The sequence below is a fragment of the Bufo bufo genome, chromosome 1 (genome assembly GCF_905171765.1).
Source record: "Bufo bufo chromosome 1, aBufBuf1.1, whole genome shotgun sequence".
NCBI lineage: Eukaryota > Metazoa > Chordata > Amphibia > Anura > Bufonidae > Bufo > Bufo bufo.
Window position 1 is genome coordinate 152,362,941 of NC_053389.1, and position 21,017 is coordinate 152,383,957.

At 42.1% G+C, this 21,017-nt stretch overlaps 1 protein-coding gene across 8 annotated transcripts in view; it reads right to left on the reverse strand.

Moving 5' to 3' along the window:
- KIF1B (kinesin family member 1B) overlaps positions 1-21,017 on the reverse strand; it is a 151,554-nt gene that overhangs the window by 70,898 nt on the left and 59,639 nt on the right. For all 8 annotated transcript variants that reach the window (XM_040430752.1, XM_040430748.1, XM_040430749.1 and 5 more), the window contains exons 3-12: positions 20,609-20,685; positions 20,250-20,429; positions 19,541-19,606; positions 13,758-13,936; positions 13,383-13,494; positions 13,162-13,239; positions 12,014-12,079; positions 9,264-9,339; positions 9,010-9,088; positions 4,540-4,682 (exon numbers count right to left, since the gene is read on the reverse strand). In XM_040430752.1, the coding sequence (XP_040286686.1) occupies positions 4,540-4,682; positions 9,010-9,088; positions 9,264-9,339; positions 12,014-12,079; positions 13,162-13,239; positions 13,383-13,494; positions 13,758-13,936; positions 19,541-19,606; positions 20,250-20,429; positions 20,609-20,685 (1,056 nt within the window). The remainder of the gene's footprint in view (positions 1-4,539; positions 4,683-9,009; positions 9,089-9,263; positions 9,340-12,013; positions 12,080-13,161; positions 13,240-13,382; positions 13,495-13,757; positions 13,937-19,540; positions 19,607-20,249; positions 20,430-20,608; positions 20,686-21,017) is intronic.

A 21,017-nucleotide genomic window follows, 5' to 3' on the forward strand; every position in this document is an offset into this window, starting at 1 on the left:
AGACCCTGTCCCCGCCACGCCCACTATTTTTGACCTGGCATGAGTAGGGAAAAGTCACAGATTGCAGCGCAACTAACTGTTGTGCCACAATCTGTGCCTGAAATATGCCTAATATAGGCGTCTTTCAGCTTCATAAATGACCCGCATTGTGTCTATTTGTGCTTGGTATTGTAACCACGCAGATCTGTACATCTAGTCAGCAGGACAGGTTGGAAGATAATACAGGTAATACATGTACTAACTACACTCACTATCCACGCATTAAGTAGCCAGGGCCCTGGCCCTTTGTCATTTTGTAAAATTTCTGAACAATTCAAAAAAATAGGCAACATTTTTACCTGTGTTCATGAAAAAAAAAAAAAAAAGACGAGCTGGCGGTACTTGACTAGATTATTTTGGTGTTAATTATCATCATTTTACAGCTCACAGTAAATGTTGGTAAAGGGGGTTATCAGTATATTGAGCTATAGGCCGAATGCCCACGGCCGTGGAACACTGACGTGAGCGGTCCGTGGTATCCCCGCCTGGCATCCTGCTGACAGCAGGAGAGCACGGCGTCATTGGTTGCTATGACGCCGTGCACTTCATGCTGCCACTGCACTACAGTAATACACCTGTCAGCAGGATGCCAGGCTGGGATACTACGGACCGCTCACGTCAGTGTTCAACGGCCGTGTGCATTCGGCCATAGACATGTATTACTAATAATCTTTATCATTCATTATAGTTTTCCAATTTGTCTGTAAAAAATGCTGTCTGTCCGTGATTTTGGGATAAATTGTCCAGAAAAAAAGAAAAATTCTGGTTGGCAACCCTGAGTACCAAACACAGCCACATGGTTGCTTTGCCTTGTACTGCAGCAAGTACCATGACCCCTTCATTCTGCAGACCCCACCAACCACACATTTATGGTTATCCTAACTATAGACAATATTACATTAACCACGTCAGATCTGCCAATTGACTATAAACGTCCGGGTAGTGGTTGTTTATCTCATGTCCATTCAGAGATCAAAGCTACGTGCTAATCGTGCAGCTGCTGTGTTAGGGGCCCGCTGTCAGTGACAGCAGGGCACCCCAGGGAGAAGGCAGGGCCGAGTGCTGTGTATACAGAGCAGGAAGCGCTATGCGCCCGGTGGTCATGTGACCGCAGGGGCCGGGAGAGTGCAGGAGCTGTCGGGTCTTTCACAGACCTCGATCAGCCCTGCACTGAGGCTGTACAGTGCAGTATTGCGCTGTACAGCCTCTCTGGGGGCTGTATTTCCCCTGTAACTGGGGCTACTATGTCTGCCCCAGTTACAGGAGAAATCAATAGTGACGTTAAATGTCCCCCAGAGGTCTTGTGTAAAATAAGAAATTAAAAAAATAAAGTGTTTTATAAAAAAAAGTTTCACATGTAAAAAAAATTAAAAAATTCCCCAAGTAATAAAAAATAAAATAAAATGATAAAATGGTAAAAATAGAATAAAAAAAAAAAAAAAATTAGACATATTTGGTATTTCCGCGTCTGTGACAGCTGGCTCTATAAATATATCACATAATCCATCCTGTCCGATAAACACCATAGAAAAAATAAACTGTCAAAAAAAGCAATTTTTGTCACTTCACATCACAAAAAATGCAACACCAAGTGATCAAAAAGGCATATGTCCCACAAAATGGTACCAATAAAACCGTCACCTCATCCCGCAAAAAATATTAACCCCTACATAAGAAAATTGCTTAAAAAAAAAAAAAAAATATAGCTCTCAGAACATGGAGACATTAAAACATTATTTTTTTGTTTCAAAAATGCTATTATTGTGTTAAAGTGAAATAAAAATACAAAAAAGTATACATATTTGGTATCGCGACCTAAGCGCTCATGTGAACACCGCAAAAAAAATAAAAAAATAAAAACAGTGCCAAAAAAGCCATCTTTTGTCACCTTACATCACAAAAATTGCAACACCAAGCAAATGGTGTATGACCCCCAAAATAGTACCAACCAAACCGTCACCTCATCCCACAAAAAATGAGATCCTACCTAAGACAATCGGTGAAGAAAAAATTAAATAAAAATAAAAATATGGCTCTCAGACAATAGCGACACTAAAATGTGATTTATTTTTTCAAAACTGCTATTATTGCGTTAAACTTAAACTTAAATAAATAAAAAAGTTGACATATTAGGTATTGCCACGTCCGTAACAACCTGCTCTATAAAAATATAGCATGACCTAACCCCTCAGGTGAACACCATAAAAAAATAAAAATAAAAACAGCCATATATAAAGCCATATTTTGTCACCCAACATCACATAAAGGGCAACACCAAGCGATCAAAAAAGGCGTATGCCACCCAAAATAGTACCAATCAAACTGTCACCTCATCCTGGAAAAAATTATACCCTAACTAAGACAATTGGTCAAAAAGCAAAAAAGCTATGGCTCTCAGACTATGGAGACATTAAAACATCATTTTTGGGGTTTAAAAAATGCTATTATTGTGTAAAACTTAAATGAGAAAAAGTATACATATTCGGAATTGCCACGTCCATAACGATCTGCTCTATAAAAATGTCACATGACCTAACCCCTCAGGTAAACGCTGTAAAAATATATTTTAAAAAAACTGTGCTAAAAACAACCAATTTTTTGGTCACCTTGCCCCATAAAGTGTTATAATGAATGATCAAAAAACCATATGTACCCAAAAATGGTACCAATAAAAACGTCAACTCTTCCTGCAAAAAACAAGCCCCTACACAAGACGGTCAGCAGAAAAAAAAAAAATATGGCGTTCAGAAAATGGAGACACAAAAACAATTATTTTCCTAAAAATTCTTTATTACTGAAACAAAGAAACTAGACATATTTGATATATTTGCGTCCGTAACAACCTGCTCTATGAAAATAGCACTTGATCTACCCTGTCAGATAAATGTTGTAAAAAAAAACAAAAAAAAACCAGTGCCAATTTTTTGGTTACTTTGCCTCTCAATAAACGTAATATAGAACAATTAAAAATCATATGTACCCCAAAATAGTACCAATAAAACTGGCACCTTATCCCCTAGTTTCCAAAATGGGGTCACTTTTTGGGGGAGTTTCTACTGTAAGGGGGGCTTTAAATGGGACATGGCATCTAACAACCAGTTCAGCAAAATCTGCCTTCCAAAAACCATATGGTGCTCCTTTTTTTCTGCGCCGTGTCGTGTGCCCTTACATCAGTTTATGACCACATGTGGGGTGTTTATGTAAACCGCAGAAACAAGGTAATAAATATTAAGTTTTGTTTGGCTATTAACCCTCGATGTGTTAAAGATTTTTTTTTATTAAAATGGAAAATCTGCCCAAAAAGTGAAATTTAGAAATTTCATCTGAATTTTCCTTTAATTCTTGTGGAACACCTAAAGGGTTAACAAAGTTTGTAAAATCAGTTTTGAGTAACTTGAGGGGTGTAGTTTCTACAATGGGGTCATTTATGAAGGGGGGGGGGGGTTCCACTATGTAAGCCCCACAAAATGACTTCAGACCTGATCTGGTCCTTAAAAAGTGGGTTTTGGAAATTTTCTTAAAATATTTAAGAATTCCTTCTAAAATTCTAAGCCTTGTAACGTCCTAAAAAAATAAAATGACATTTACAAAATGATGCCAACATAATGTACACATATGGGGAATGTTAAGTAATAAATATTTTATGAGGTATCACTTTCAGTTTTAAAAGCAGTGAAATAAAAATTTTGAAAATTGCTAATTTTTCTAAATTTTTGGTAATTTGGGGATTTTTTCACAAATAAAGATGAAATATATTGACTCAAATTTATGACTATCATGAAGTACAATGTGTCACGAGAAAACAGTCTCTGAATAGCTTGGATAAGTAAAAGCGTTTTAAAGTTATTACCACATAAAGTGACATGTCAGATTTGGTAATTTGGGGATTTTTTCACAAATAAAGATGAAATATATTGACTCAAATTTATGACTATCATGAAGTACAATGTGTCACGAGAAAACAGTCTCTGAATAGCTTGGATAAGTAAAAGAGTTTTAAAGTTATTACCACATAAAGTGACATGTCAGATTTGCAAAAAATGGCTCAGTCAGGAAGGGGGTAAATGGCCCGGATGTGAAGTGGTTAAGGAGAACCATTCATATTATGTTCCAAAGAAGATGGGGTATTCTCAGGTTTTACTCGCTTTTAACCTTGGACAGCAACTTGCAGAATAAGCTTATATTGATTGGCATTAAGATAAAAACACATTTGGATGTAGTAGTCATAATGAGAGCACATAGGAAATCGTTTGGAAAAGGGCAATTGACAAGAGCACTTATCCACCATGCTTTTCTCAGCCAGTGGTGACCTTTACAACTGTAGCATTCATTCTCTAAAAAATACACGTTGAAAAGATATAATCGCAAAAAAAGAAAACAATTTTATGTTAAAAAAAAATTCCAACTGCAAAAAATTTTAGACTGCAGGGAGAATCTTAACTATGTTAGACTTAAGACACCTATAGATAAACTTCTGGAGTATCTCCAGATGCTACTTACTGTCGATGATATCACCCAAGCCCTGGGCTCGTAGGAGTTCTTTCAGACGGGTCACTTCATCTTTAAGCTCACGCACCAATTTAGCATTAGGATCTTCATTAATAATAGCGTTACATTTGATCTGTTTAGCTCGATCTGCATATCTGTTTTAAAGACACCCAACAGGTAACGGTCACATATGGGACCATATTCACTAACTTTAAAACTGTGTTCACTGTAAAGGAACAGTCTTAAATTTACACAACATAAAACTAGACAGAAATTTTACCACAATGGATAAATCTGGTGTATTTTACAACTTCTTAGCTACATTCCTTTCTAGATAATTTTTAAAACAGCCTAGTGAGGTGTAAAAAGTCAGAATTCTGATGCAGTAGTTACAGTTGCTGGTCAAGTTTGGGAGGGGGGGGGGGGGGTGCATGGCTTTGGGGGCATGCCTTTAAAAAAGCACGTTATTTGACACAAATGGTTTATTCAAACTTTGTGCTTTAAAAAAAAAATAAAAAAAACTTTTTCCTGTCAGATATAAAATCAGATGCATTTTATTTTATACTATATTTTATGCATTTGTGTGCACAATATAATGCCCCCTTATGTGCTCCTACATAGTATGATGCCACCTTATGTGCCTCCACACAGTATGATGCCACCTTATGTGCCTCCACACAGTATTATGTCCCCTTATGTGTCCTCCACAGTCAAATGGCCACTTAGATGCCTTAACACAATAAGATGCCCCCTGATGTGCCCCAGATACTTTGTAATGTCCCCTGATGTGCCCCAGATACTTTGTAATGTCCCCCCCTGACGAAGGCACGCCGAAACGCGCGTTGGGGTAGCGCCACCCTGAGTCTCTTTGCACACGGTTTGTTCAGGTGAGCTTCGGTCTCCTGCTGCCCCCCTCTGGCTATATGATCTTGTTGTTTATCCACACTTGGTCTTTTTATGCAACATACTTCCATCTTTAATTGTGCTGGCATTTTTTATGCCATTAGGGGTGCATGTGTTGACCCTGCTTCACCTGGCACCTAATGGCTCCATCATTTATTCATTACATGGGTTGGGCATTGTACCCAGCACTTTCTTTTCCCATACTATATTCTATTATTCCATTCAACTATCCGTGTGTTTTTCCTCCCGGGGTGGCACTCTTTTTTGTTCTCCGCTCTCATTATCATGCTTAACGGCATCATATGTATTAACTTTCTTTATTTCTGTTATTTTTAATCATGTTCTAATAAAATTTATATATTTTTGGTACTATGAGCTCTTTTTCTCTTTGTTTCTTTTGTAATGTCCCCTGCTGTGCCCCTCATCACTGTATTGCCCTCTGCTGTGCCCCTCACGCACTGTATTGCCCTCTGCTGTGCCCCTCACGCACTGTATTGCCCTCTGCTGTGCCCCTCACGCACTGTATTGCCCTCTGCTGTGCCCCTCACGCACTGTATTGCCCTCTGCTGTGCCCCTCACGCACTGTATTGCCCTCTGCTGTGCCCCTCACGCACTGTATTGCCCTCTGCTGTGCCCCTCACGCACTGTATTGCCCTCTGCTGTGCCCCTCACGCACTGTATTGCCCTCTGCTGTGCCCCTCACGCACTGTATTGCCCTCTGCTGTGCCCCTCACGCACTGTATTGCCCTCTGCTGTGCCCCTCACGCACTGTATTGCCCTCTGCTGTGCCTCTCACACACTGTACTGCCCTCTGCTGCATCCCCCCCACACTGCACACTCACCTAGCCCATGTTCCCACAACGAGCAGAGCAAATCTCTAAATGTAGATCTCGCCAATGGTTAGGTGCAGTAGGCACCAATGACGACATTGCATCCTGCCTGCCTGCACCATACCACTGGTCACAGGGTGAATGGTGGAGCAGGGGGCTAACAGACCCCTGCTTCACCATTATATTCAACTGTACCCGCATCATCAGGAGGTGAATGCCATTGAAGAAGGTGCCACTAAAAAACACTGGCAATTGCCAGTGGTACTGTACTTTTCCCTTTATAAGATGCAGTGCATCTTATAAAGGGAATACTAGCGAGCGCTTCCATAATGGAAGCGCTCACTAGTCTGCAGGAGGAGGGGGAGAGAAGCGCAGTGAGCACTGTACAGTACTTACCCCTCCTCCTGCTTCCTCTTCTCAGTGCCGGCGCTGCTGTGTTCTGGCTGCCTGCAGCGTCAGGACATACAGAGAGCACTCTGACCTGACGCTGCAGGAGGTCAGGTGACTGCAGGAGAGGTACTTTATTATTTTACAGTCTGATCTGAGGTCTGATATGGAGGTCTAATGGGGGGTCTGGAGAGGTCTGACTGGGGGAGGGGGTCTGATTGGGGGTCTAGAGGTCTAATGGGGGTCTAGAGGTCTGATATGGGAGTCTAGAGGTCTGATATGGGGGTCTTATATGGGGGTCTGGAGGTCTAATGGGGGTCTTATCTGAGGTCTGATATTGAATCCGGGTCTTACATAGAGGTCTAATGGTGGTCTGATCTAAGGTGTAAAACTGGGGTCTGACATAAAGGTCTACAGCGGGTTTGGTCTGAGATGGGGGGGAATCTCATTTATGGTTTTATATGGGGGTCTGATCTGAAAGGAAGGGGGGATTTTTTTGTACTAGCGCACAATATAAAGGGGTGTTTTTGAACTGATGCACTGTGTGGTACTGTTTCTGCAGGAAAGTATTGGGGAGCACAGTGGGCACAGTATTGGGGGTGGCAGGATGGGGTGTTGAGAAGGTGAGGAGGATGATGGAAAAGTAGGAAAGTAAAATGTCTTTCTGTTAAACTCTGCAGAGACCAGGCGCGGCTGAAAGAAGTCACCATGGCGGTCTGGTCTGACAGGAGAAGAAGAGGAAAGAGAATATCTACATCAGAGAAGAGAAGTCACTGGATGTAAGAGGTACATATGTGGTGCTGTATGACCCTGTATGTTCGGTAGCGCTGTATGTAATGCTTTCCAAGTATGTCTTTAAAGGGGTTGTCCGCTATTTTTTTTTTTTTTTTTTGTATGAGTGCTGCCTTCTCTGCTCCGTTTACCTGCTCATCACTGCAAATGCTCCGGCGAGCAGGTGAACAGAACACAGAAAGCAGCTCTCATATTAGCGTTGACCCCTCTTCAAACAGCTGATCGTCGGGGGTGCCGGAGCACCCCGGCTTATCTGATATTGATGTAGTAGAAAGTAAAAAAAGGACAACCCCTTTAACAGTAGGACTGGAGAGAAGGGGGGGGTTAATATTTGCCTTGGGCAGTAGAAAAGCTATGTGCCGAGTGAAGGAAGGGGGGAAGGGGGGGGGGGTGTCCAAGCTGAACTCTTGCACCAGAGCCCATAAGCCTTTAGCTACGGCCCTGGCCGGTGGTTTACTGGCCAGGTGGCAACACTACTTGTCATTAATACACTGATAATTGCTAAGCCATTAAATATTGCTTGAATCATATCTCAATAAACAATTGTCCCCAAAACGGATTCTTCATAAAAGGAAAGCTAAATGATTCCGAGCATGCTTGATCAATGAATAACAGCTTCCAAATATACATCTCTATTGTTCACAAATAATCAAACTTTTGACCATACTTAGAATAAATACATAGAGAAGTTCTCCACCTAAATTAATTTTTAACAATATACTGTTACATGCCAATATAATAGATATATAAAGCCATGGTTTAAGCCCCGCAGTGCCTCCTTGCACCTTCTAAGTGAGAATTATTCCTTGAGATGAAGATTTACTGGTTTCTAGGGATAGGCTGCCTGATAACCTACTGAAATGACTGTGATTGTTAGGCAGTTTATCCCTAGCAACTAGGCTGTCAAACATGACATTCAGAGCTGGACTGGCATGCACTGCACATGTCATGCAGTGGACATAAATTACATGTAGGCCATTGAAATTAGTGGCCAACCAAGTAAGGCTACTTTCACACTTGCGTTTAGAGCGGGTCCGTCTGATGTCTGCTCAGACGGATCCGCTCCTATAATGCAGACGTTTGTATCCGTTCAGAACGGATCCGTCTGCATTATAGTTGAAAAAAAGTGTGAAAGTAGCCTGAACGGATCCGTCCAGACTTTACATTGAAAGTCAATGGGGGACAGATCCGTTTGAAGTTTGAGCCACATGGTGTCATCTTCAAGCGGATCCGTCCCCATTGACTTCCATTGTAAGTCTAGACGGATCCGCTTGCCTCCGCACGGCCAGGCGGACACCCGAACGCTGCAAGCAGCGTTCAGGTGTCCGCTCACTGAGCGGAGCGGAGGCTGAACGCTGGCAGGCGGATGCATTCTGAGCGAATCCGCGTCCACTGAGAATGCATTAGGGCAGGACGGATGCGTTCGGGGCCGCTTGTGAGCCCCTTCAAACGGAGCTCACAAGCGGAGCCCCGAACGCAGGTGTGAAAGTAGCCTAAAACATGCACTGAGCACCTCTCCGGTCAGGCTCCAGAGACAACCCCATTAATATATCACTCAGTCTTCTCTCACCTTAATGTGCTTAGAGTTTCATCATAATTTATATCTGCTGGACTCAGGGCTGCGACCATAGCAGTGCGAGAGTTTCCTCCTAAAAGACAATATAATGATTAAGATCCTATAGTTCAGTAGGCACATCCATTTAGTCTGCAATACTGGATCACTATTCATAAAGACTAAGCCAATCCATTGCCTAGTGACCAGTCACTTGACTGAGAAGATTCACTATGCATCCAGAGCAGCAGTTCATAGCCAAGATCTCGTACCTAAATTCTCACGCAGTAGCCAGGTCAGTACAGAATCTCTATAGGGAATAAAGTCTGACTTTTTCTTCTTTTTGCTCTAAAAAATGCAAAGATATTAAAGTAAAGAATTTAGGGCAGGAGTAAGTTTTGCACAATAGCTTTCAGTTATGAAATATGTTGATGTGTCATTATCAGATTAATAATACATAAAAAGGTAAAAGGTAACCAAAGAGGGAAAACAGCAACAGCATAGACACCAGTATCCCGCACAACACCAGACACACTGTTCACATTATGAAACTACACATACCTTGCTGGGACAGTTATCCTTATATGACAGCATGGAGAAGGAGAGCACAGACAGCATAAGAGGTCGGATCCTAATACAGCTTACATTTTGTGTTACTCAATGTGGACCTCTTACCCTCACCCCAAGGAACAGTTAAGCAAAAAAGCAGGGGTCTCCCATAGAGAAGAGTTTCACGGAAATGGAAACAAAGTGTGTGGGTGTATGAGCACCTTATGGTATTGGCGCACTAACTTCTCAATAAAAGAAGCATAAATGACACCTCCTGGATCATGATGCAGTAAAATAAATCTTGTACTGTGAAGCAATGCTTTCCAAAGCAGATGAGATGCATTTCCCAAGTTGGTGTAGCCCTGAAATGCGTTGCTTCTACGACACAATTGCCCACATTTACTAATACCGTCTAACCATTTTAGGCTACATTCACACAACTGTATGTATTTCGCAGTCCGCAAAGCACGGATGGATGCGCAAAATACGGATACTGGCCGTTTGCATAACGCTATTTTTCATAAGCCCAATAGTAGAAATGCCCATTCTTGTCCAACAAACGGACAAGAATAGGACATGTTCTATAATTTGTGGGATGGACACATGGATAACATCCGTGTGCTGTCCAAATTTTTTAATGGTCCCATAGAAATAAATGTGTCCGTGTGCGATCCACAAAAAAATGCAGATTGTATGTGGACCAGGTCCTTAAGGGGGTTGCATGAGTCCTTAAGGGGGTTGTGCATTGATTGAACCCCTAAAGGATTGCCTACTTACATGCTTCTTGGCACTGGCTCCCAGATGCTTCTTCTCCCAACCTGCGATGCTCTACTGGGCTCCCTTGCTGTAAACATCTGGTTCGACATGGCTGGTGACTGGCTCCCCTTGTGTTACTGATCATTTGTCATGACTTAAGGGGAGCCGATCACAGCTGCAGCCAGCAACTGGCTATAGCCATGTCAAATCGGATGTTTTTAGTGAGAGTCCAGCTGAGCATTGCAGAATGGGACGAGAAGGAGCAGGGAGCCAGCGCCAGGCAGCAGGTAAGCTTCCATTTACAGGTTCAGCCAAGAAGCAGGGTTCCCCCCCCCCCCCCCCCCCCCCCCATTCTTGCACAAACCCTTTAAAGTGTGTCAGATTTATCACAGTGGTTGCTGCTGGACCTACTTGTTGGCTTCTTTTTACTTGCAAAAATGCAACAAAATTTGGGTGCATGGTGCTGCATTTGAAGAGTTTGTCCAGTTTTTTTTCCCCCTCCAACATCTACCTCCACCCAGCAGGTCCTGAAAAGAAAGCTATACTTACCTGCTCCCCACCGCTCTGTTCGGGCTCCGTGGCTGTCTTCCCCTGACTTCTGGTTCCCGTTAGTAAATTTCCTGAACCAAAGTGGTTACGTGTGCTTCTGCAGCCAATAGCTGGCCTCAGATAAGTAGCATGTCACTGCTAAGTCTCAGCCACTTAGGGACATGCTGAGGCCAGTTATTGGCTGCAGCAGCATACGTAACCCCATCTGTGCAGGAAGTACATGAGGGGACCAGAAGACAGCCCGGAAGCCATGGGGCCCAAATGGAGTGGTGGGGAGCAGATAAGTATAGTTCTGTTCATAGGGCCTGTTGGGCCCGGGCATGGAAAAAGAAGAAAAAAAGTGAGAGGGACGTTTTCAGCTAAGCTATGGTGTCTGAAAGTGTCTAAAAAGAATTATTAAATGGGTTGCACACAGTTGCACCGTTTTTTTACTGGAAATTGAACCATACTTCTGGCACATTTTAATTTGTAAATCTCCCCAATATCTTAGAGAGCATTCTTTAGCAGTGCTCAATACTGGCAGCATGTTTTCTCAAGAAGCTATTATCCCATACCAAGAAAGCAGGTATTTCAGGATGACAATACAGCCTATGAATTAACAAGGTGCAGTATCTCATGACCCTTAGTGAGGGGGGCACTTTTATCCAAATATCCACAATACCTTAATATTCATTGATATACTCTGAAGCTACAACAGGAAAACTGTATTCTCTGTAGGACATTGCCTTGATTTTTTTGCCTGCTCCAGTGCCGGACAACTCCTGCACCTCCGCTAGAACAATAAAGCATACAAGCACACTGCAACTAAATATTTTCCCAGAATAGGAAATACTTGGCATTGTCAGTCCATATCTGCATACTAGATCTGATTTTACTGGAATAATGTGAGGTTTTCGGTACCCAAAGGGGTATCTGGCATGGGTGGGGTTTGCTACAAGGAGCTGCCTGTGTGTTGAATTCCGTTTAATATACAGGATCAATCACTACACTAAATTTAGGAGGTGTGCATTGTGTCATTACATGTGTAATCAGGATTTGATAGGAGCCTCGTAATCCTCAAATGACAGCATTACAAGCTCTTGATATGGAATTAAGCAGAACCTCGCCCCTTATTATTGCTGCATCAGTTCCAGTCATTCATCAGTCTATAAACTATGGGAACACTTACCACCTCTGCAAGGGCGGAGATGACTTTCCCCAGAGTGGTCAGAGATTTGTTGATATTAGCACCTTCCTACAAATGCAAAAAAAACATCACTAGATGCTACATACATACAATTCATTTTACAAAGTATCAAGATCACAAAGCTCAAATTTTATAAATACCCATGGGGCACAGACTCGACAATGTTAAAACTAGTTGAACAAGAAACCTCTCTTTCTTTACCCTCGGTTATAATTAGCTATTAGCCTGTGATGTTATGAGAGTTAAATGCAGCTTGACGAGTGCTAAATGATCCCACTCATACAAGCCCATTGTGCTCTTGACACGTGTTTATCACTTCTGAACCCTGCGGGCAAGGTGGACATCAATGCACAATCAATCATTGTACTTATTTCTCAGCAGCATAACATGCTTAGAGAAACTCTGGATTCCTATGGTAAAGATCTGCATTCTGCACTCACTATTATCAGTGTCCCCTATGAAGGAGAACTATACACAAGTGAATGGAATAAGCACTTGGAAGTCTCAGCAGCGCAGTGTGATCACGAGATGATGCGCAGTGTAATCTTGAAAAGGAAGTTGGGCTGCCTCCTCTTCATACAACGGATCGGCAAGGGAGTCAGGAGTCGGACCTCCACCGATCAGATATTGATGACCTATCTTGAGGATGGCTGCACAGCCGTTTAACGTCCTGCTCCACATGCCGCCGCCGCCGCCCCCCCCCCCCCTCCCCGTGACATCACTTCCTGCCAGCACTCTGGAATCAAATCACCATCTAGATCAATATCTAAAACTTAACTTGGCAAGTGCAGATGGTTAACTGTATCTAAATAATCCACCAATGACCAGGCCAATGTGGGGCCAGGAAGTTTTGTCACTGGAATGTAACAGCAGAGTAGATGTAGACTTTAAACCTGCATTACAGAAGCTAGCAATATCTTTCTTTATGCTATCCATACATATCTTTCTTCAATTCTTTTATATAACAGTCCTAGTATCTGATTTATCCTGATGTGTTATCCAAAAATATCACAGATGGGATCAAAATACATCCAAATGGATCCCAAATATAGTAACATGGCAGGATAAATCCATGGAGATGTGCCAATGAGGACAGTGTGATGAAGAGGTTACCAAAGACAGAGGCTCACTTTTAGTCGGGTCCCCTTTGCTCCTGTGGAATCGGCTCTTTCGCTCCCAGCCAGATCTACTAGGCTTATTTTACTGACCTGTAGAGGAAATAAACATAAGCAGAATCACCCACGGTGTAGTTAGACCTCGAAGGAGGACTTTCTGAGGTCCACCTTAAACCTGACACATGACATGCATAGAGCACATGTATTTTCACAGTCTTGTAAGTCAGTCTGATCACCTTTTCTGTGGAGAGATTAGTTTCTATATCAAGCTTCCTCTGGGTGAAGACTATCGTGAAGACTGCATGGGAGCGACTGCTGGTCTCATTCATGTTTGTGGCGGCCACAGTCCTGATGAAGACAATAACAATTAGTGCGTTGGAAGATACAATAAGTAGTAGTGAAGATGGGCTGAATGCTTGCTCGGCTGTTAGTAAAATCCAATATGTCCAACCCTTCTATTCCAGACATCTGCAGATTAATGGGTTTGGTCGACATACATCTAATGTGTACGGCAGCTTTACACGCGTCCAGCTTTACAAACCCATGTCAATCAGCTATTACTGGTGGGGGAAGTTGCAGCCACCCAGACAAATATGTTAAACAGTACCTACCTAGCCTTATTTCCTGCATCCATCAGGTCAGCAATATCTGTGTATGAGGTGACAGCCAACTTAGACAAGTCTTCTACATAAGGCCCGAGTAGTGGGTGCTCCCTCACCCGCAAGTTGCCTTTGGTCTTAGGGTTTAGCAGGTCTCGGACTCGCTCACAGTAAATTTCCATATAGCTAACCTGTGAGGAACATACAAAGATATGAAAGTGTAAAATATGCTGTTGAAAAGTTCAAATTTATTCCAAAACCCAAAACTGCAGGTGACATGCTACAAAGATGTATAATGCTTAGTGGCATCATAAAAAGCAGGTTTTATCCATTCTGTGATCTAAAATTTTAAAGAAATCCACAGCTGCAAACAGTAACCCCTTGAAGGGGTCGTTCAGCCTTGATTTCAATGGGAACAGCGCAGGGTGCCGGACCTCCACTGGACAGCTAGTGATGGCCTAGACTGGGGATAGAATATCACCTGAAGGCTAGACAACCCCTTTAAAAGACACTTTGGATACTTTAGACTTCAGGATGCGTACATTTTTTTTTCATCTCAGCAATAACTTTACTTTTCCATTGATATAGTCCTATGAGTGCTTGTTTTAGCTGGAAGTTGTAATTTTTAATGGCATGCTTTCAGGGTATATCTAATGTATGACTTAAAAAAAAATATATATAATTGGGGGTAATGGCATAAACCAATGCCATTGTTTTCTGGGTTTTGTTTTAATGGTGCCTACCACGCAATTTAAGTGGCATGTTAACTGTATTCTATGGCTCAGTACGCCAACATGAAATCTTTACAGTTTTTTTTTTTTCTCTCTCCTTTTGCACAGTAAAGCTACTTTCACACTAGCGTTAAAGTTTTCCGGTATTGAGTTCCATCATAGGGGCTCAATACTGGAAAAAAACGCATCAGTTTTATCCTAATGCATTCTGAATGGAGAGCAATCCGTATGCATCAGGATGTCTTCCGTTCCGTTCCTTTTACGGCATTTGGCTGGAGAAAATACTGCAGCATGCTGTGGCATTTTCTCCGGCCAAAATTCCGGAACACTTGCCGGATCCGGCAATCATTTCCAATGCAATGTATTAATGCCGGATCCGGTACCAAGTGTTCATGAAATTGCCGGTTTTCCGGTCTGCGCATGCGCAGACCTTTAAAAGTGTGAAAATAAAATAAATACCGGATCCGTTTTTCCAGATAACACCGGAGAGACGGATGCGGTATTTCAATGCATTTGTCAGACGGATACGGAAACAAATGATATCCGCTTGCATACGGATTTCCCGATCCACAAGGCAGTTCCGCTAGTGTGAAAGTACCCCAAGAACTATTTAATAAAAAATTTTTTGCTGCATTCAAAGACCCATAACATTTTTTTTTCCTTTTGATGGAGCTGCATGGAACTTGTTTTTTGTGGGATGAACTGTAGATTTCATTGGTGTCATTTTGGGAATCAGTACAATACTCTTAATACTTTTTGATCGCTTTATATTCCTTTTATCAGGTGGTGGAATGAACAAAGAGCAGCAATTTTGGTATTTATTTTTTTTATTACATTTTTTTTTTACTATGTTTATCATACAAGATCATTGCATTGTTTAGGTTGTTACAGACAGAGATTAAACTCATAGGGGTATATTTATTAACCCGAAATACGCCTATATTAGGTGTATTTTAGGCGCAGATTGCAGCGCAATTGTTACTTGTGCCACAATTTGTGACTTTTTCCCACTCACACCAGGACTAAAAAAGTGGGCGTGGCGAGGTTGGGGAAAGGGACAGGTCGGCCCGTCTCATTCATCATTTTCTATGCCTTTTTTAGGCGTAGAAAATGATCTAAATCTACGCCAGCAAGGAAGCTGGCTTAGGCTAGGTCTACACGATGACATTTGTCGCGCGACATTTTGTAGCACCAATGTCATGCATCAATTTTTATAATGGTAGTCTATGGTGTCGCACTGCAACATGCGACATGCTGCGACTGCGACAGTCGCAAAAAATCCATTCGAGATGGGTTTTTCTGCGACTGTCGCGTCGCAGTCGCAGCATGTCGCATGTTGCAGTGCGACACCATAGACTACCATTATAAAAATTGTTGCGCGACATTGGTGCAACAAAATGTCGCGCAACAAATGTTGCAGTGTAGTTCTGCCCTATCTGTCGTGCGACTTATCATCGTGTAGACCTAGCCTTACATTTAGAAGCAGTCCCCATAGTTTCTTATATTTTCTTTTTATTAAATATAGGAGTTAGTAAGTGGGGAAAAGAAATTGTTTATTCAAAATACTTTTTTTTTATTAATTATTTTTAGGGGATTTGAACAGATCAGTTGTAATAAAACTGACAGGGCAGGGCTTAATAGGCATCTGTACATAACAGGTCTCAGGGCCATTGTTAGGACCCTGGCTGCAACAGCAACACCTTGGCACTCCGTGCTCACATGGCAGGGATGATAGGATAAGCCGGCACCCACACAGGTCCTGAGCCCCTGCCATCACAGTTCCTTAATATGTCACTGAGGTTTAAGTACCTTTAAGCTGCAACATACTATTATGGCTCAGAGCAGGAAGGGGTTAAAAGGATCTGCAACCATTTTATCGTTGATCTAATATATCCAGAATTATTAAATCTTTCTAATATGCCCTTGTATAGAACCAAGCATCCAGTGGAAGTTATGTGTACTCATTACAAAGCTAGGTGGGCTCTGCAGATTTAAATCTCACTACTATAAAAAAAAAAATAAAAAAAATTAAAAAAATAAAAGGAAAAAAAAATACTTTATCATCATCTGAATGGGTAGAAGCGGTTTGGCTCATAAGCGCACATTAGTAATGTATGCATTAAACTTTTAGAAGGAAACTATGAATAATTCACTAGGAGTGTAGCTCTTCAATTGCTTTGTATAATCAGCAGCATTAAGCCCTGAATCTGGGAGAATCGTGAGCGAAGTTTCTCTGTGCATATAAAATACAAAGTACACTACAGTTAGTGGCGTAACTAGAACTGACTAGGCCCCACAGCACATTTTGAATGCTCCCCCCCTTCAGTCTCCTTAATGCAGAACTCAGACCAAACAAAACAAAAAAAAAACAAAAAAAACTCCACTCTTTTCTTCCTACAGACGCCTCCACTCTTCGCGCAGCATGCTCTACACCGTGACCTGACATCACCCAGCGTCAGGTCATAGAGCACTCCTACGCACATTATGTCCGGTCCTGAAGCAGTGCACTGCCAGGATTTAGTGCAGTGCAGGTGACAGAGAAGACAACCAGGGAGCGGTGAGTAATACCACTGCTAGGACTAGAAGCACCATACTCACCGCTCCCTGGGCCCTGAAAATAAACTCATTTGTCCTCCTCCTGGGTCCCTTCCCGAGTTTGGGCCCCATAGTAGCTTCTTCCCCTGCTTCCATGTTAGCTAAGCCCCTGTTTACTGTACAGAATTATCTTAAAGATTCGGACCCCTATCCTGAGGACAGGTCATCAATATTAAAAAGTGGACAACCCCTTTAACTTACATAGAAGGTATGTACTGAAGTCAATTATAATCTGCATAGCAGCCATTTCCCAAAATGCTTTGGTCCGATCACCTTGTTAAAATGTACCTGTTGCCCATACACTGAGGGTAGACCATGCATGGGTTGCTACACTGGTCACACTGGCTGAAATCTGGTACCCGCTGAAATCTTTTTTACGAGCTGTAAGTGGTTTAAAATTTATTCTGCATTTCTCTGGGTGAAATATATGGTAATTTAGTTCACGGTTGTAGGATTATAATGAGGTTTGCAAAGATGTAAACAATTTTCCAGCAGTGCATGATTTGTAGAGGTTTACAAAATCTCTCTCTAACTGGCAAGCCCAGACAGAGACGGTCAATAATAATCTGTAGGTCTGCCTTAACTGAGGGGGAAGGGATCAAGGTTTAAACCTGGTAACAGGAACAAGATGCCTTCATATGCCTCTCTGAAGAGGTAATTGTTAGATATGGATTTTAAAGGGATGCAATTCCTATAAATAATGAATGGTGTTTGGTGCTGAGAAAGCAAAATATAAAGCAATGCTGAAGAGAGAGATCCAATCTAAAAATACCAGAGCCCCTGAAATCCAAGTCTCCCCTCACTATATGCTGCTATCATTCATGTCCCTCCCCTCCCACAATGATCAGAACCGAGCAATGAACTAATCAGATGCCACTAAGGACCCAATGAGAAAAAAACAAGGGTATTAATGTTAACACCTATAATATTAGTAAAGAGCAAATATCAATCATACCTCCAAAGCAACCATACTCTTTAAAGCAGTAGATTTTATGCCCAATTACAATAGTCTTGTTAGATCATCTCCAACTAAGAGCAAATACTTCCCTTCACACAGCCATAGAGTTAAATGACAAATTCTGGCTGAGTGCAGCCGCCACTAGAGGGAGCTTATGAGCTTACGTGTTTATTGGGGGCCTTAGGCTACTTTCACACTGGTGTTTTGGCTTTCCGTTTGTGAGATCCGTTCAGGGCTCTCACAAGCGGTCCAAAACGGATCAGTTTTTTCCCTAATGCATTCTGAATGGAAAAGGATCCACTCAGAATGCATCAGTTTGCCTCCGTTCAGTCACCATTCCGTTCTGGACGCGGACACCAAAACGCTGCCTGCAGCGTTTTGCTGTCCGCTTGACGAAACTGAGCCAAACAGATCCGTCCTGGCACACAATGTAAAGGCTACTTACTCACGTTTGGTGCGGATCCTTTCAGATAATACGACCGCATGCATCTGTTCAGAATGGATCCATTTGTATTATCTTTAACATAGCCAAGACGGATCCGTCTTGAACACCATTGAAAGTCACTGGGGGACGGATCAGGAAGTAGCAGCCACAAGGGATCGTGGAGCATCTCGGATAAACTCAGTTGGACAACTGATTTACGAAAAATCAAGTGATTTATTCACCCAATGTCTGCTGGGTGAATAAATTACCAGATTTTTTTATTACATACAACCGAAGCATCCTGGCGTCCAGCTTGTACCTTACTTTACTATTGTTTTGGTTGTGCTGTTCATTTGTGAATATTGTACGCAAACAAATCATATGTATCCAATGTCAATGAATCATTTGGCACCACGTTGGCTCCGAGGATTAAAGGGACATTAACAAATGGCCAGAAGAGTCTCATGACTGCATTTGTTACTAGTCATCGTCCTTGCCCTGGATGCTTGCTCTCACTTCATATCATTGCAATGCAGTGTCTCACAGTTGAGTTTTAAAAAAATCTAAACTCAAGTTACACGTTTGACGTAGATAAAAGAACTGATCTTGTGATAAAACCTGCAATTATCTGGACCCCATGCCAGCAGCATTTCCCATACGCTACATTGGCAAAACCCGCTTATGCCAAAACAGCTCTGTAACCTGCCGGCACTCGGATTCCACAAGCCCAAATCTCCAGCGCTTGTAATCTTATATAATCACATATACTGCTCCCAGCAGAACAAGTACAGCCAGGAATTGCACAAAGCAGCGATGATAGTCATGTATATCCCGCAGGGTTGTCAGGAAATTGTACTAAAGGACAACAAACTACCCAGATAATGAAAATGCTGGATAATTACATTAATACATTTTAGGAAACAAATCTGCCACGATAGCAGCCAATCAGATGTCAGCTTTTATATAATAATTAGCAGTAATCAGACTGGATGCCATGGCCAATGTGTTGTCATGTGGCACTACATGTAAAAATCAGGTTCTCATTACATATAACACCTAAAAAACAGGATGTACTGTAACTACTCACCTCTACAGAGAATGAGACCTCCTCAGTGTTATTACAATTAATTTTTTCAAATAGTTCCTCACAAAGCTGGGGAAAGAAGAGAAAAAACAAACAAACAGGGATTTGAGAGATTAAAAGTAGCTCCGATGAACTGTAATCAATTCCCAATAGTCAATCTTAAAGGGGTTGTCTGGGCTTTATTAAGTGACGGCCTATCCTCAGCGTAAGCCATTATTTAGTAAAGGTCAGACAACCCCTTTAATATACGGAGATGTTATCACAGAAATATCCAACTAGTAGGGGACTGATTGCTCGCATGCACACCATAATATAGAATGAGGATGTCTGGATCCCCGTTTCTGGAGGAGACGTGGCAGTGCATGTGTGGTCACTCTCCATGATAGAATATGGAAAATACGGAAACAGCCAAGCACCTCATCTATGATGAAAAGTGACTGCACATGCACAACTACATCTCTGCGGGAAACTAGACATCTTGTTATTAGGGTTGGTGGGGCCTAAGCCGAGTACAGACAGGCTAAGCCCCAAGTGTCTGCATGCCCTAAAATGCAGATGGATACAAGGTCCCACAGTGGTTTGCACAGCTGTCTTGCTATACTCTGGACATGAGTCTGAAACCAATGGGGGTAAAATGTTGCACTGTCTGCAAGTCAAATACAGGAATAGTTATAAGCTTCACTCCATGCCACACAAAAACCAATCCGTGTACCTGAGGTATAATGCCCGCCTGCGTCTCCTCCTGTTTACCCATCATCGTATAGGACTTGCCGGCACCTGTCTGCCCATAGGCAAATATACAAACGTTGTAGCCCTCGAAGGCATGTTCCAGCATTTCCTTTCCAATGTCATTGTACACGCGGCTCTGGGATGCAAAGCATGGATCATCCGGCTGTGTAAAGAGAGAAAGCGACCAGTCAATGCACCACTGGACACTGGTGACCAAACTGAAAAATAGCCAAACCCTTCAGAAGGCAATACCACTACAGAACATATCTGCAGTCAATGTGGATTTATTTTTTGGTTTTTTTTACTGTAAAAGGTTGAACTACAGGAAGCGTGGCCACTTACCGAGGTATGGGACCAGTATGAGTAGTCAAAGCTGAAACTTTTAGCTGGTTCCTTTGGATTCTTTGGATTGATAATACCTAGAGGTAGAAGATGAGAAGTGTGCGAGTTATTATGGAGCCATGGAGAAGAGAGAACACAATGATAATACATAGTCAAGATGCCCCTGAAATCAAAAACGTATTCATATTCACAGGCTGAAATGTTAAAAGCCTTAGGCATGTCCAAAAAACATTGAACCATGACCACAGCTATATTACCACCTAGCGTATAAAATCACAGCGACACCAACAATCAGAGGAGAAGAACAATAACACAATACTATGCAGAGTCACAGAACAAAGCAGTAACAACAACCATGGACCCAAAAATCACAGCACACCAACCAACCATGGGATATGAACCATGACAA